We start from the raw sequence: 16,449 nt of genomic DNA, 5'->3' as shown, positions 1-16,449 counted from the left end.
CGACAACAGGAGAAATCCATCTCCTTGTTTACTCGACTCCCCTTTTCTCCTCTAGTATTCCACTAAGTAGTCAGTTATTCCTGGTCCAAGAAGACTATGCTAAGGTAACCAAAGGGAACCCTAAGGGGATATAGCATTCAGTGGAGGAGGAAGTCGGGCTGCCTAAGGAATGTTGGGGAGAAGATGAGGTGCAAAGACTGGCTGAAGAGGCACGTTTAGTTTAGGTCCTTTGGGTGGGAGGGCTACAGCTAGAGCCTGGAATCCGAAGGAACAACAGGAGCCAGGTGCTGTATGGCAGGGGGAGGGAGACCACGAAGAAGATTGCTACCCCAACTCTGTGATACTTTCCACCAAGGCTGAAATCAGAAGCCTGGAGCAAAGAGGGTCACGGGCTGGATGAAATGGCAGGAAGTGAGTGTCACTCTAAGCAAATGAAGCAGCAGGGCATCAGGGACGCCCTAAGACTGTCACTGGAATGGAGGAGGTTTTCATTTTGCTGATTTTTCAGGAGTGGTTCCCTTTAGGAACTCAATCCACTGAGATCAAACACAGTGCAAAATACAATGGGAATAAGCAGTCTGTATATATATTAATGATTTCAGTGCATGGAATGTGTAACCAGGAAAACTCTGATACCTTTTTTGACCATGATCTGTGGATAGCCCTGTGTGCCAAGATCAAATAATGATAGAAGCTAGAGGGAAAAAAATGTTAGCTTTAAGTCCACCCTGCAGCCAGAGGCAGGATAACAGAAATAATAGCTGATGCTATACAGTACCTTCTATATGCTGTGTGCTTTTAATCATTTCATATGTATTAATTTACCTAATCCTCTTAACAATACTTTTAGGTAGGTGCTATTATTATTTCTATTTAAAGATGAAAAAAATGGATCCCAGGATGGTGACTTGCCCGAGGTCCCTCAGCTAGTTAGTGGCAGAGCCAGGATTCAAACCCAGGCTGTCTGGTTCCAAAGTCCACACCTTTTGCACCACATGGTGCAATGGGATGTCTTATCCAGTACCCCTGGACATCAGTCATTGCTAGTTTTGAAAAGGGAGTGAACCAGCAGAATTTCAATATTAACTGAAATTAACTGTGTCTCATGGAGTGTTGCTGCTTAAATGGCAGCTCCTCTTCCTCAGGTTGCTTACATGGCTGACATGCCCAGCTGAGCAGCAAATCCCACCAACAATGGGGCTTCTGAGGTCTGCAGCATTCAGGGGAAAGTTGTGGTAGTGCCTTGGAGAGCTCCTCTTTCTTCCCATCTCTCTAGGTTCTCAGGGGCACAGACTAGTAGAGCTACATCTGGGTCTACCATTCTCCTCCCACATCAAGTTTCTCCCAGGGTGAATACCTCAACCATCTAAGTTTTGGCAAAGGAGTGTTTTCAAATGTTGTTATGCTGTGTTTCCAAGAATGTATGCTTAATCTGGGATTTGGGCAGCCACAAAACAGGTGAAATCCAAAAGTGTTAGGCCATCGATGGGAGGAGAAAGGGAGATGCGACTAGTAGCTCACAAGGAGTTGGCCCCAGGGTTGGTTGAAGTACAGGGGCAGGACGAGGGCCCTGGGAAGGCTGGCTTGAGTCAGGCAAGGACTTAGCCCTGGATAAATGGGCTGGAGGATGGTTATCAAGGCTGTGAATCAGTATCAGAGGCAGAGGATCAGAACCCAACGATTGAAAACTGGATACAAAGCGGAGTGTTGCTCAGTGACATGAGGCATTTTCCCACTGGCTATACCTGGGACTTGATATGAGGGTGGAACATAAGCATGGCAGGCTTAGCATGGGTGGAGTCCTGAATGCAGAGGGGGAGGAGGAAGGAAGAGAGAGAGCAAGGAAGAGAAAGCAAGACTTACAGATGGCTGAACTGACTATGGGTGTAGACCACCTTTGTTGCCTCTTGACTCACTGGTCATTATTCTTTCTGCATTCCATATTTCATGAGTCATTTTGATTTTTTTGACTTCTGTTCCTGCTTTTAGGTCAGATTTCCTAGATCCAAAGAATAATTGCTCAAGGATGACCTTACCTAACTCTATGAATTGGTCTTTTCAATAAAAAGTCATCCCATGTAAAATGTAACTTAATAAGAAGCACATCCATTTGCCCGCTTCTACACTCTTGGCTTCTGACTGCTTCACTTTTCTGAAGTTTCCTTCATTCACTTATCTAGTCTGAGTTTGTATCATGTCCCATGGCCTGGAATGTTATCCATTCGTTAGTTCTGTTTTTATTACTGCGCATACTCCTAAACCACTTACCATTCCTGAATTTCCCAGAGTTGAATACCCCTGGACCTGTTGACCTCCCCCTGACAACCTGCCCTTAATAAGAAATGCTACACTGGCTGAGACTTTGTCCATGGAGTCCCAGGCCTCTGTCTGGTGGTGACGCTAAAGCCCTTTTGTGGGAGGGCCTGCATTTTGTCCCTGGTGTTGGCAGAGTTCAGGATGCCTCCAACCCCTTTCAGGGTAACTCAGTAGGGTTCTGTTTACACAGCTTTCCCTCAGTTCCAGCTCCCTCATGAGACGTTTTGTCTCTTTGTGGGGGAAGAATGAAGTCTCACTTACCTTCATTGCCCCAAACAATATTCACACTAGAGACTCTGCCATTATTTGAACACATCGGTTGGTTTTTTGGGGACACCCTCTTTGAACTTAGGTTGAAACTTAAAAGATTTCCTCACTGAATAACTTTTATAAGTGTACTATTTGTGTGAAAGCAATCATTTGATTTTCCTAAAAATGAAAATTTAGTTCAGTGATAATTTAGTGAGTATCAACTCCAAACTATGGTTAAAAAATGTTCATCCTATTCATCTACTTACCCTATTCTGGATATCATATATCCTTACTCTTTGTTTTCCAAGGCAAAGATTCCCTCTTGGTTTATTTTCATTTTCAAGAAGTTATTTCTTCTTATGTGCTTTTCTGTATTAATAAAAATGAAAAGACTAAATACGGGTCCTATTATATACAGTTAGCCTGTCTATTAGGAGGCTGAATTAATGATCCACTCCAGCAGGAAATGGCTTTCCCCTCTCTGCATTCTTGCAGCTTGTTGCCTAAACAATTTACTTAGCTGTTTCTGCATGCTGCCTGTCTTTCTGCACCTGCATAGTTTTCCCCAAGGAGGTAATGTTTTGAAGGGCCTCCTGTCCTGGGGCTTAGCACAAAGTAGGCACTCAGAAAATATTGGCTGTGAAAATCAATGAATGAAGGAGGGAAGTAATAAATTTGACAGTAAGTTTCCCGACGGATGTTTTAATATGGGTAAGTCCTTCCTAAGAAGCTAAATGAAGAAGGAGTTTAGTGACAATGGTGGCAGCACAAACAGAAGATTTTATTAGTTTTCTAAAAATCCTGAATTTACTCACAATTGGCAATAGAGGTGTAAAGATGATCTTGAATTTGCCAGAACAAATCTGACTCTGCTTGTGGCTTTTATAAAATAAGACTCCTATATAGCAGAAACTTTGGGCCTTTCATATCTTATTCTTTTCACCAAACTTTTGGATCTCTCTGCAAGTCTACTTGAAAGATACCTGGTATATCAGTTTCTTCCCTTACAAACTTTGTAGATGCCAGACTCAGGAAGAAACTCTAGTTTGTAACTATAGCCTATTCTTCCTTTACAATTCTTCTAAGGTCATCTTTGTAGAATTAAATGTCAGACCATAAAAGGTGAATTTAGGTCAGCTGACTTAAGCATGATACTTTAAGAGGTAATGTCTATGTCTGTAGAGGTATGGGTGCCCAGTATGTGGGAGGTGGACCACAAAATGACTTGTGACTGTCTCTCTCTATGACCTGCTTTGACCAAACTTTATTACTCATTTCACGGAGTTATGACAACGAGTAGGAATCAAAACACATGGGGATCACAGAGGCTGTTATGTTTATTGTGTAGAACAGACAGTGATAATCCACTAAAGAAATATTTTCAATAAGCAAGCAATTCAAAGTACAATCATAGACAGCAATTCTACATGAAGAACAAAGAATAAGGTTAGAGGACAACTTGAAGGAACAGCGAGAAAGTCAATGGCAGTTAAACATCTTGATACTTTTCTCCTGCAAACATACCTAACTTGCAGAAATGGTAGAAAAGTTAAATGTCCAGTCTTACTTAGCTGAGACCAACAACAGCAAAGAACAGTCCTATAAAATTTATCTCCCACAAAAATAAACTATATATATAAAAATTTTATGATGTTCTTACTGTTCCATTGGCCACAAGCTTTTTTTTCAGTATGAAAAATGAGGTATACTGGGGCTTAAGAGGTAGTAGTGTGTTTTGATTGTACAACGTATAGAAAATAAAAGAGTAACTTCATCAGAGATGGAAATTGCTCGGTGCTCTGAGTCTGGCCAACATGAGCAACCGCTGCAGTTTTATGAGCTGGCCAATGAGGTTTCAGAAAGGCCCAACCAAAGCTATGGAATGGGACTTTTCTTTTTAGGAGCCACTGTTCATTTGCTTATCTAATGCACAGTTAACAGTACTGTTGAGTTTTAATTCTCTCCGTAGCTCCTTTGGTGGTTCACAACAGTGAGCGATCTGCCAGTCTCAGAGAGGTATGTGGCCTTTGAAAGTACCTCCCTGAAGTGGCTGGAAGAGAGATGGTTTTGAGGTTCATGGGGCTTCAGTAACTGACAGCCATCCTGACACAAGCTGTCATGAGAAACTACCTCCTGGCCCAGTTGATAATACCATGTTAAAAAGTCAGCACACTCACTAGGAGAGAAGGGAATAAAAACTCTACATAAGAAGCGTTTAAAATAAATCTGGTCGAGACATATTACAAAAATCACATTTGTATAAAACACAGGAAAATATCTGTCAAGCATCTTCTCATAGTCAACTACTCTCACAAACACCTATTTTTGATTGCATCCTGCAAAAGCTGAGCTTGTTGCATCTCTCCTACAAAGCTTCAAGTTTCTTTGAAGGTTGGCTTTATTTCATTTCTTTATTTGCAAAAGTATGTAAAAATGTGTTCCTTTCTAGCAAATGTCTCTTACAAAAATAGTTCTGATGAGGGATAGCTGCAGTTCGAACTATTTCAAACACTGACAGAAATGAATGTTTCTATAACAAGTTCATTCCTTTTGAGGTCTGGAGGTAGTTCTTTGCAAGTCAATTAGTCCATTGCCTTTAAACAATTCATTTGAGGTACAAACTTGGAGGATAATAGTTAAACATTACAGTCAGATTTTGTGTGATGTGTAGTGTGATTGAGGAAAATTATCCTTAAGAACCTAGGAGCGACTTGGTTAAAAAAATATTCAAGTTAATGTAGAAATCTGGCAGAGAAGCTGAAACAAGTATTTGCAAAATTCTGATTAAACAAAAAATAGAAAAATACATAGTCATGCTGAAACACAGTAAGGAGACTGCCTCTTTCACTGTAAGTGTACAAAAAGAGCTGTGGATGACAAGCCTCACCTATCCATTCAGATTTTCTTACATTGCCTGTGTATAGCAGCATGTAATAAGTAATAGACTCTAAATTCATTGTAACATTCAGAGGTAGTATTGAATAGTGGGCATATATTGCATCTCTGGCTAAAAGTGCAGTTTGAATGAAGAGATGGTGAACTGAAGCCAAAGTAGAGCACCTCAGTCAACCATCCTATGTCAAAACGTATTACTGGAAGTAATACATAAGCTTAATCTGAGGTAAGTGGTATTTAGGTCTTTCACGGAAACTGATACACAGTGGAGAGAAACTGCTTTGTTTTGTTTTTTAAATTATAGTGTAACTACAGCAAAATAAATTTAGATTTCGCTCCTCTCACCTCCTAATTCAGGTGAGTTCATCATGCATTACTCTGTTGTACCTTTTCATTAAAGTACATAGAGAACAATTTTACTTGTCTAGGTTCCTTAAATGCTTTGAGGCTGACAAGTTTGATTTATTGCTAAATGGCATTTGGCTCTGTAGGAAGTAGATTCCACCCAGATGAGTGTTTTCCTGAAAATGAGGGCTCTGAGTAAATTTATTACTCCTGCTGATATGTGTGGTATCCATAAATATAGGAGTTGGCAATATTTGTTTGCTTACTTCCCTTTTTGAAAAACGAACATAACCTTTTATGGTGTGTTAGCTGAATGAAAGGATACATCAGCGTTTCGTCTCATTTAGAAATAAAAGTTAAAAAAATCAAGTGTCTACAAGATTATACGAAAAAGAGAGAAGTAGACGCTAGTCCTATCTTTGGTGTTCTAAACAGAAGCTTCACTACTGCGAGCAGGCTGGGTGGTGTCTGAGGTGGACGCAGTGTTACACACCAGTTACACACCACGCCTTTCCAATATGAATGCCCGGTGTCATGAGTGCGACACGTTTCTTGTTTGCATGCAATGCAGTGATTGACTAAACCCGGTTCAGAGTTTTTCAAACCCACCTACTCTTGCTCATCAGATCAACAAACTATTAGTAGGTTAAGAAAAAAGAAGATAGTAATTAGAAGTTGCATTGTTAAACTGTGTCCCCTGTGTTTACAGCAGTTTTTCACTAAACCTGGAACTGTGAAGGGATTACAAAGAAAGTGATTAATATAGTCCTTTTTAAGGTTATGTGATTTCTCCCCTCCCCACTCCCACCCCGCCCCCGCCCCGCCCTGCCCCACCCTGCCCCGCCCAGATGAAGGTGGAAAGACCACGGCGACAAGAGAGTAAGTGGTCACTGCAGTGTCTTCTCCCTTTGAAAGATCCAACTGCTGCTGAGGTAGAAATCGAATGTTGGCGCCCCCTAATCCTCTTCGGCAGACTCTTGTGAGGATGTCTCTTCAGTCTCCTCCTGGAACACACAAAGGGCACAACCGTCATACTGTGCAGGCTGTTAATAACCAACAGTTCACGACCTGTTTTCCCAGCACACTAAGCTTGCTTCAAAAGAGGATGCAGATGATTGGCAAGCCCCTCATCCCCAGGGCTTCTTAAACTGTATTTGAGGAATCAAGGTGTTGTTTTTTCCCAAAGCAGTCATTAGCCAACTGTGGACCTAAGGCCTGACATCATGGTGGCTGGTCAGCAAATTCAATTGTTTGCAGTCCAGAGAATGTCAGGCCAATGTAAGCTTGCTCACCAATTAAAGTAAACATGAAATGGATAAATTTTTCCTGACAGCATGCCAGTCATCAGTTTAGAAACTCATGTACAAGGAAGAAAATAAAGTCGAGGGGATCCTTTCTTAATAAATCTGTCCTGCAGATAATGGGAATAAGAGCTGATGCTTTTAAGGAGCTTGCTAGATGCTTTTAGGGATTGTCTGTTGCTATTCCTATTTTACAGAAGAAAAAAAAAAATCAAGGCACAGCCAGTAAAATACCCAAAGTTACAGGGGACGTAGAGCCAGGATTCTGGCCTAGTCAGGATGGGAGCCAGAACCTGTGTGTGGTCACCACACTACCAGGCAGAGGCAGCATAAGCTCAGAACCAAGCCTGAGAAAGGGCTGCCAGGGCTGACTGCTAACTTCCTTTCCAAGTTGATTTCCTTCTTGTATTTATTAAAGCACATTTTAAGACAATGACCAAAGTTTGGCATAGCTGCTCAATCTCAACACTAAATCCACATTGACCAAACATTTAATGGTGGGCTGGCCAAGCAGAGAAAATCTAATATATATGTTTTTGCAGGGCTTCCTCTTCATATAAATCTAATTCCTCCTTCTCTTTTCCTTTCTCTGATTCCTTATGGCTCTGGAATTTGTTGGAGTTTCCGCAAGCTGGCTTAAGCTGCACAGTTCTCTTCCCTTTTGCTTATTTAACAAATGTGCAGTACCTTTCAGGACATGGGTGGTAAAGCAGAGACAATAAACATTTCTGATAAAAGTGTCGTTAGTGAGAGGATGATTTTTATCAAATGCTGCACACTGTCTCATAAGATGGCATGTGAAAAAGATCTGGGAGAAGAGGTAAACATTTACTCCTGCAGCAAACGGAGCCCCTTTAAGAATGGCCAGCTTAAAACAGCTTATAACAGTCTTCATACTTTAATAGATTTGATTTTCCACATGGCTTCATTTTGTCTGGGTGGCTAGCTGACACAATTTATTCCTCTCTTCCTTTCCCAGGTCACTACAGTACACCATTCAGTAAAGCATGCCTTAAAGCTTGTCTGCATTATATGACCAAACTTCCATTCATTAGTGTTTGAAACACTTCAGCTGTGAAGGGGCTCCTAAATGCTACCATGTGTGACGCGTTTGCGTAAAAGCAGCAAATGGGAAGAAAAAAAGCCCACATAAATGGGCACTCAAACACTCACATGAATACACACACACACACACACACTCACACACTCTGTCCTGGGCTTTAATCACAGGCCCCTGCTTACTGAAAACTGTTTGCAAAAGGTTTCAAACATTCTCTCCCCAAAAAGACTGAGAAAGCTGTAAGTCCTGGGAATAAACACACGTACAAATGAATGGATTACAGCTTAAGAAATATACCCAGAGCAGCATCAAGTCATGAGATTTCACACCAGTTTTGTTTAGTCTGCTTTGGGTTATGTGGGAAATATTGTACGTATGAAGCTACCTCCTCTCTGCTTCCAGTCCCCAAACTGAGGGCTTCACATATGTAAGCAGCAGGTTTATACCTCTTGATAGGCAACAGGCCATGACCCTGATATTCTCTATGGAGTCCTGGCTGCGACAGAGGATGCAGCATGATCAAAGCCACAGACAGACGGAAGAGAGGCAAGCCAAGGTTCAGCTGCCCTATGACCTCGTCTTTCCACTGAATATTTAAATTCCAGAAAGTCACTAAGCTGTTTGGCAGATACACTCTTCACTCATTCCCAAATGACTCACTTCTCGTTATGACACGAGGTGTGAGCTCAGCTTCCCACTCTGAAGCAGCATGCAGCATAAAAGCCGACAGGTACCCTTGATTCCTTCTCACGGTCAAAAAATTAATAGAACTCAGTAGAGCTGGAAAACCTGCTGGATCCCAGCTGTAATTATTCCATTTCTAACTGCTCCATTTGTCCACACTATCTGGAAACCAAGGTATTTCCAAATCTGGAAGGGAATAGAATTTTTAGGCCATGAACTTACAAAGACCTTGTAGTAGATGGAATAGGATCAGCTTTTCAAAACATTCCCAGCAACTGCTTGATTCAAGCTCTTGAAGCCCCTGATACGGAAGTAATTTATTTAAGTCCCTTAGACACAACTGAGCTGAAAATGATGGTACCTCGTATTGTTTCCTTTACTTAACACAATAAGGATAGTTGTTTTATTAATGTATCTTTCCCCTGCCCTTGGCATCCTACTCGTAGCTGTCAGTACTGGGTACAGAACCAGGATGTCAGAGGGGGGAAGCCTCACTCTGTTAAATGTTTGAGGGTCATGTGGCTCTCACAGGCTCAGAATGATTTTCTCTCTCTCCTTGGCATGGGCCTGCCTGGCTAGCGTCCAAGGATGGCTGCCAAGCAGATGACATTGGTGGGGTGGCACTTCTCACCTGTGCAAACCTCAGTTCTCACCTTTTCGTGGCTTGGCCTTTGTTACATGTGTGGTGCTGTGAAAAAAGTGTGCATATAATGAAGAAAAGACAAAGGCCTCCATGCCAGGAATAAAGATGGAAACCCATGTTCAGCTGCCCTCAGCGACCCGGCTAACCAGACCTCACATGGGGCCTTTCTGTGGTGTGAAGTGTGGGCAGAAACCAGGGATGGAGGGATTTTGCAGCTGGCTCTGATGTCCCCAGGGAATCTTATTTCCCCAGCAGAGGAGTTGGTAGGGACCCCTGAGATTCAATCCTCTTCAGTAACTTAGAAAACACCGCCACTTACAGTAGACACTAGTTTCCACCTTGAGATATTTACTTAAATTCCTTTCTGTTTGCAACCTATGGCCAGAGGACCTCTGAGCTTGTGGACCCCCCAAAAGCAGCTCAGAGGCAAAAAGGAGACTGAAACACTGTCGTGAAGAGTTAGTTACACACATCTCATTAGGGGCTAGGCAGTGAGGCGGGGAGGCCAAACAGCAGCAGTCTGCTCAAAGAGGCTGACTGTTGGCATGGGGCCCCAGGAATGTAAGATAAAAGGACTTTTCAAAGTGGAAGTGCACAGTGACATTTTTATGAGCACCAGCCACTAAGACCTCTAAACACTGAACAGCTCCCAGCCATTCACACGGCTCTTTTACAAAGACAACTGAGGCTGGGCCGCACTGGGGTGACACATGCGAGTCTTTTGGCAGGAAACTGATCAGAGGGAAAGCCAGTGGGCAGAGTCGGAGAACTCTATTTTTATTTTGACTGTTGGAAAATGGACTCATTTTGCCTTAGTTTTTATTTTGTTCTGAGAAAAGGAATTTAATAAATGTAACTGTTTCATTGCTTTGGTTAAGCCTGAAAAATAAAACCCCACTAAAAACCTAGAAATGTACTTCATACTTATCTCCATTCTTTTAGTTTGGTTCAACACAATGCATGCGGTATATACCTGTGGGTATTGTTGATTCAAATCACTAGTTGATTCAAAAGGAGGAAGAAGACAGCTCAATATCCAACCCTCATCCCCTAAGGTTTGATGCAATTTAAAAATGTCTTAAGAGTTTAATCATAGATCTTATTGAAAAGACATGGGTGAAGGTGAGCTCTGGTGGAAGGTTTAGGATTGAACACAAGAGCTGGAGCTCTGGGTTTAATTGTCAGATGCAGGCTAACAGCAGGTCTACAGTGGCAGGGAGGCCAATGAGTTCTAAATAGAGCTGGGAAATGAAAGTATTCTCCCTGCAAACTTTAGGTCACCAGGGATGCCCCCCTTTATGTCTAGAAGGGAGTGCAAAAATCACAGATGTCCATGTCAGCTTTAATACGTCCTTATCTGTACTTCTTGGTTGTAAAGAATTCTGCAACTCTTTTATTATAAAATGCTACAGGCTAAAGACACAATTGTAATTTAAACTATCTTGCTAATAAACCTACAAATACCTGGTAGTCTAGAAAGAGCAGTTATACTTTAATAGCACATTCTTTTTGTCATCTTAATATGTTCAACTCCTTCCAGACTTGGAATGACACATTTAAGAGTTTTTTACAGTCACGAATATCTCCAGCCAGTCCTGTCAGAATAGAAATAATGGGCTCGCCTCCTCAGCAGCAATGACCAGAAAACAATTTTTCAAGTTCCATCTGCAGCTAAGTGACCCACAAGACCACAAAGCTGAGTTTTTCTATTTGTCAGTATTTTAATTTAAAATGGATTGGGGTAGTTTAACTTAACAGAAAGTAACTATTTCCTCCAACTAGGAAAACTTTGTATCAGATTTTTAAAAAATAGGTTGAATGGAACATACATAAACCATATAATATGGCAAGTACAAGGAATTCTGGCAGAAATGCTAGGAGGAAAATGTGTTTTTCAAAAGAAGATGTGATGTTTGTGGCATTTGTACCTGATCTTTTCCCTATTTGACTCTTTATCTTTAAATATATATATGCATTGGGACTATCTTTGCATGTGTTACCATCAACTTAATAAAGGCAGTTTTAAGGTCTTACTGGGGGATGTACAAAGTAATAAAATGTTTATTCCAGATGTCACTGGCCAGAGGCACCAGCTCTGGCATCAATGGGTTGTGTAACCTGTGCCTTATTCCCCGTGTTAGACTTGTAATGATAATTTCCATCTGGCTGCCCAGCCAGGTGTGAGAAAAAATGTGACAAGCAAGAGAAAACTTTGCAAAAAGAGCAAAAAATCCCATAAGACTATAGTGTGGAACTGTGATTATTAATTACAGTCACTCATTCCATGATTACTTCTTTACCTGTGATTCAATGAAAAATTGTTGAGGAGATAACTATTAAATACAGTGCCTCCAGAAGAAAAAAAATAAGAAATCTTAGATTTCTAAAATGCACTCCTGTTTGTCTCCTTTGTGCCCTTGATCAGAGTTCCATTACTGAAATATTGCAAATGGAGGTAACTACAAATTTCTTTCCTGGGATGAAGAGCTATTTAAAAATATCTTCAGAAGGGAGTCACATTTTTCAGATAAGGGAAATCACTTTATGTGTAAGTTAAGCAAAAGTTTCAGGATCTTCAAGTCACGATTTTTGAGGATCACAAGCTTGACCAATTTTCCAGGCTGGTTCTAATTCTTATTGAAGGAACCTCACATTTTAAAAATTGCTAAAGATGTAGCAAAAGGATTTTTGCATGAAGGAAACATTCAGAAGAAGGGAATTTATTTCAACATTTTCAGAACTGTTGAGGAATGTTCTTGTTTTGATGCAAAGTCACTTTTAAAAATAGTTAGGTTAAAGGGTGCTTTGGTTATATTCCAGATGTGTTTCCTGATGGCATATAGACTGGGAGAAACCTTTTCTCTTGTTTTCTATGTGTATGCATTTTTTGCATGATTTGTATTTGTTGCCAGAGAACAAAACATTTCTGCATTTTAATTATTATTGCGCCAAATGTTTTTCGTTATCCTGAGATAGGGCTTTTGAATAAGATTATGAAAATATCAGTAATAATAGTAGTCAACAAGTCATTTTTCCATATATATTTGAGTGTCCAGCAAACACTTCCTGAATATAAAGGAAGTTATCTTGGGCAGAGCAACATATTTCTATTCAAACATGAAGAGTTTTCTTATATAAAGGTTTTACAACAAGTTACTATTTATTCATATCAATTTGAACCAGCATGTTTGGATAATAAGAAACTTTACATATTGAATAAATAATTGGCTTTTATCTAACTCACATCAAAATGTGAGGAAAAGCTAGAAGGGCAATGTGTTTTTCAAAAGGACACTTTTGTCCTTTTGCATAGGAAAAGCAGGCAGGCATTGCCATTTTATTTTTAGCACAATCCACAGACTCCATCACACAGGTAAAAACAATCATACTTAAAAAAAACTCCTATAGGAAATCTGTCAAGTCCAGAAATACTAAATTTTGCCTTTTGGAGTTTTGCGTATTGCTCCAAATTGAGTAGTGTTCTTTCACTTCTGTGAGAAATTTATGTCATCTCTACAAGACAGTCATTTCCTGCTGAGGAACAGCTGACTTCATCTTGCCGCTGTTTCTTCCTTTATTACAACTGTTAGCTAAGCTAATGACTTTACGTATTTACAATTAATAATCATTTTGGTATGCATCCTCTGCCCTACCCCTGTCCTGTGGTATCCTTGAGCTACTTTCTTATAGGGGTTAAAAAGCTGGTTTCTACTTTGCTCTCTCCTTTTCCTTTTCCCTTTGCAAGGTCAGAGGTCAGGGGTTAAGTAAAAAAGCATTTCCTAGACAACAAAACAGTGCCACTCAGGGCGGGCTTTGATATAATTCTTCATGTTTTGCCAGTTGGTACCAAATAGTTACTGGCCCACAAAATGTTTTACCAGCTTGAAAGAGCGTAAGTAGGAAAATAAATAAATCAGCACTCTTTAAGACTTAGGCAGCATAAATCACTATGCTCCCTGAGTGAGTAACAGAGTGACTATTTGCAAGTCTGATTTATGATGAACTATTTACTACATTGGCCAAGGTACCATGTAAAAGATGAGTGTTGGAGTGAGAATGCTCTCCCCTCTTCCTCCTTCCTCCTTTGTATGTCTAGACTAAAAAGCCCCCAGTAAAAATGCCTTCTTTGAGAACAAGACGCTGACTGCAATTCATCAACTTGCTTGTCCCAAAATGAAATCTCTCATTTTGCTCCAAACAATGTTTAGGTTGTCTGAAATATAAACATCCTTAAAAACTGCCCTTGAAGTCTCTGTAAAAACATTCAATTTTTTTTTTAAAGGGGAAAAAAATGCTGTGATAACCAAGGCTTACTGAGAGTTCTCTGTCCTGGTACATGCAACCACCCACAGAAGGTATTATTTGTAAGTAAAAACTCTATTTCAAAACAGACAGCTTTGTTTCCAGTCTGCCAGAAACAGAAAACTTTCCAATTGTCTTACTGGGAAATTGAAAAGGAGCAGGTTTTTACCTGTCTTAATTGCTAGAGGTGTAGCTTGCCAGGGCTGTGCAACAATGAGGAAATTGGATTGGAAGGAAGAGCTGTTAGGATTTTTAGAACCTGTTTTCCCTTTGGGTGGGGCTCAGGTGAAAAAATAAAGTCTGAATTATAATAAGGAGTCATTTCTAATCTCCATTTAAAGCCTTCAAACAGGGAAATCAAGAAACAATAAGATATCTGATAAACTAGCAAAACCCTTTCAGAAGTCTGACATGGAGTGAGATTTATTCTTATCAAAAGAAAAATGCAAGAAACAAGGCTATGTATCAATTAATAATAATCTGATACTTCTTTGGTGTTTCTTTTTTAAAAACAATAACAATTCTTACCACTGTTTCCTACTAAAGAGTATAATTCATCTGGCTGAGAAGTCAGCTATTTCAAATGGCTAAGAAACTAGGAAATTAGCTAATTTCTGCTTATTGCTTACTCTATCATTTTAAATGAAAATATAAAGGAATTTCTTAGTAAGCTTTGTTCTCACTGATTTTGGAATTTTAATGACAGTTAACATCAGTATTGTAGCTTTTTCCCTGAAGATTTGTAAGAGACTATTAACTCTACCATTTGGATTATGGGACAGGCTTAAGGTTTGTAGCGGATGGCAGCTAGTGGATTTTCTCAATATAATCCCCTGTAGTAGGGTTTCCCTTACATTTTTATTCCTCTCTAGATACATGTTTTTACATGCACGAACATAACTGAATATCAAGACTTTGAGCTTTATCATAATTCTGAATTGTCTCCTTAGAATGAATTTCCCTGCTCTGAAGAAGTGGCATTCTTGAAGCTCTGAGGAGGTTTCAGAATTTGATGGTATTAGGATACTTCACAATAAAGTCTTTGTAATTCCATAGCCATATGACATCCATATAAGGAAAGCGTTTCTGACTGGCTTTATAGCCCTAATGATAAGATGTAGCAGATACTATAAAATGACCCCCTTAGTGAAAAAAAGTCCTTATTTTAAAAACATGCAATGAAAACACTTGAGGTCAAAGATATAGCTCTGAATTAATTAGAATTCTAAAACTTTTGAGAGTATAAATCTCTGGAAAAGAAAAACCTAGCCTCCAAAAGTAAGTCAGAACATAATAATACTCCCTGGAATTTCTATAACTACAAATCTCTCAAAATGTTTTGGGAGTAAGGAAAGATGCTTTGTTATTACCCCGGCTTAGAGATGGACAGGTAGGGAGCAGAGCGGTTCATTCACCTGGTGATGGGGCCAGGAAGCAAAACTCAGAATCTCCTTACACACTGCTGAGGTCTCTCCTTTAGATGTCAAATACTGAATCATGCTAAAACCTTCACTGCCTCAAAATGGGATGTGAATGTAAACCCTAAAAGTATTGTTGGTGAAAAAGAGATATGAGCCCGAGTTCCATCCAGACTGCCACATGGAAAAGCCATCTGAGAGGGTATTTTGCAAGAAAAAGATGGAAAAGGAAGAGATGCTTTTGAATGGAGTGTACCCATTTACATTATCCTCCATGAACTTCAGTGTAGTCTCATGTTTGTAGAATCCATCAATGGGTCCTTAAGACAACATAGATTAGAAAGAGCACTGAACTCACATCTTTTTTCTGAGTCTGGACTCCCCTCACCCCCACTTCAAGGGTAGATCAGTGAAGACCAACCCAATCCAGCTGTGGCTTCTTTGATATTCCTGATTCTCTTGGGAAACATTTTATAATGTCACTTATATTATTTCTTGGTGAGTTACTGCCGGACTTGCAGTTTCAGACACATCACTAATCTCGCCTGATGGTTTGTTTCTGCCTCTGACTTTTGAATATGCCAGTCCTCTCATTTGTCACATTTTCCATTTTTCCCATTTTTCCTTCAGCAACTAAACAACAACAAAGTCAAAGTCAAATTTCTGCCAGGAATCATCCCCTTGAGTAGCACATGGCGTTAGACTGTCCTCAGTATGCCCTATGGGTCTCACATGCGTGGACATTGTGTGATCACTGCTCAACAAATATTCAAGCATTTTCTTATGTGCATTCATTGAGTGTCTTTATCTCTGGCTGCACCTCAGAATCACGTGTGGAGTTAATAAAACAGACTGGTGCTGGGTCTCCAGACCAAATAATCAGAAGCACTGAAAGGTGGGGTCAGTGTTGTGTAGGTAAATGTTTGACAACTTGCTCTCCAGGAAAAAAATCCTGATTTGTAGTATTTGTTAATTTCCACAGTGTAAATACTCCCACCACAGTGAGTTGCAAGCCACCTACTTGACATCACTTAACAGAATTCAGGAGAGACACTCAGAATTGGCTCACAGAGCTGCTCCACACCACTGCTGGGGAAGGGTCAGGCACATAGATATGTGAGATTATATATTTATATATAACACATATAGCGTATATGTGGTGATTTAAAAATATATATGTATTTATTTTTTATATAAGGTGATATATATAATTATATAAATATACATGGTGAG

The 16,449-nt window shown here is 40.0% G+C and overlaps 2 protein-coding genes across 2 annotated transcripts in view; one reads left to right on the top strand and one right to left on the bottom strand.

Annotated features, from left to right (window-relative positions):
• LLPH (LLP homolog, long-term synaptic facilitation factor) overlaps positions 1–16,449 on the top strand; it is a 168,874-nt gene that overhangs the window by 125,202 nt on the left and 27,223 nt on the right. The gene's annotated exons all lie outside the window — the stretch shown is intronic.
• HMGA2 (high mobility group AT-hook 2) overlaps positions 2,890–16,449 on the bottom strand; it is a 150,051-nt gene continuing 136,491 nt past the window's right edge. The window contains exon 5 of the mRNA XM_073215575.1: positions 2,890–6,812. Coding sequence (XP_073071676.1) covers positions 6,765–6,812 — 48 coding nt within the window. The 3' untranslated portion in view covers positions 2,890–6,764. The remainder of the gene's footprint in view (positions 6,813–16,449) is intronic.

The sequence above is a fragment of the Manis javanica genome, chromosome 10 (genome assembly GCF_040802235.1).
Source record: "Manis javanica isolate MJ-LG chromosome 10, MJ_LKY, whole genome shotgun sequence".
Classification (NCBI taxonomy): Eukaryota; Metazoa; Chordata; class Mammalia; order Pholidota; family Manidae; genus Manis; species Manis javanica.
This window is presented reverse-complemented; position numbering and strand designations above follow the sequence as displayed.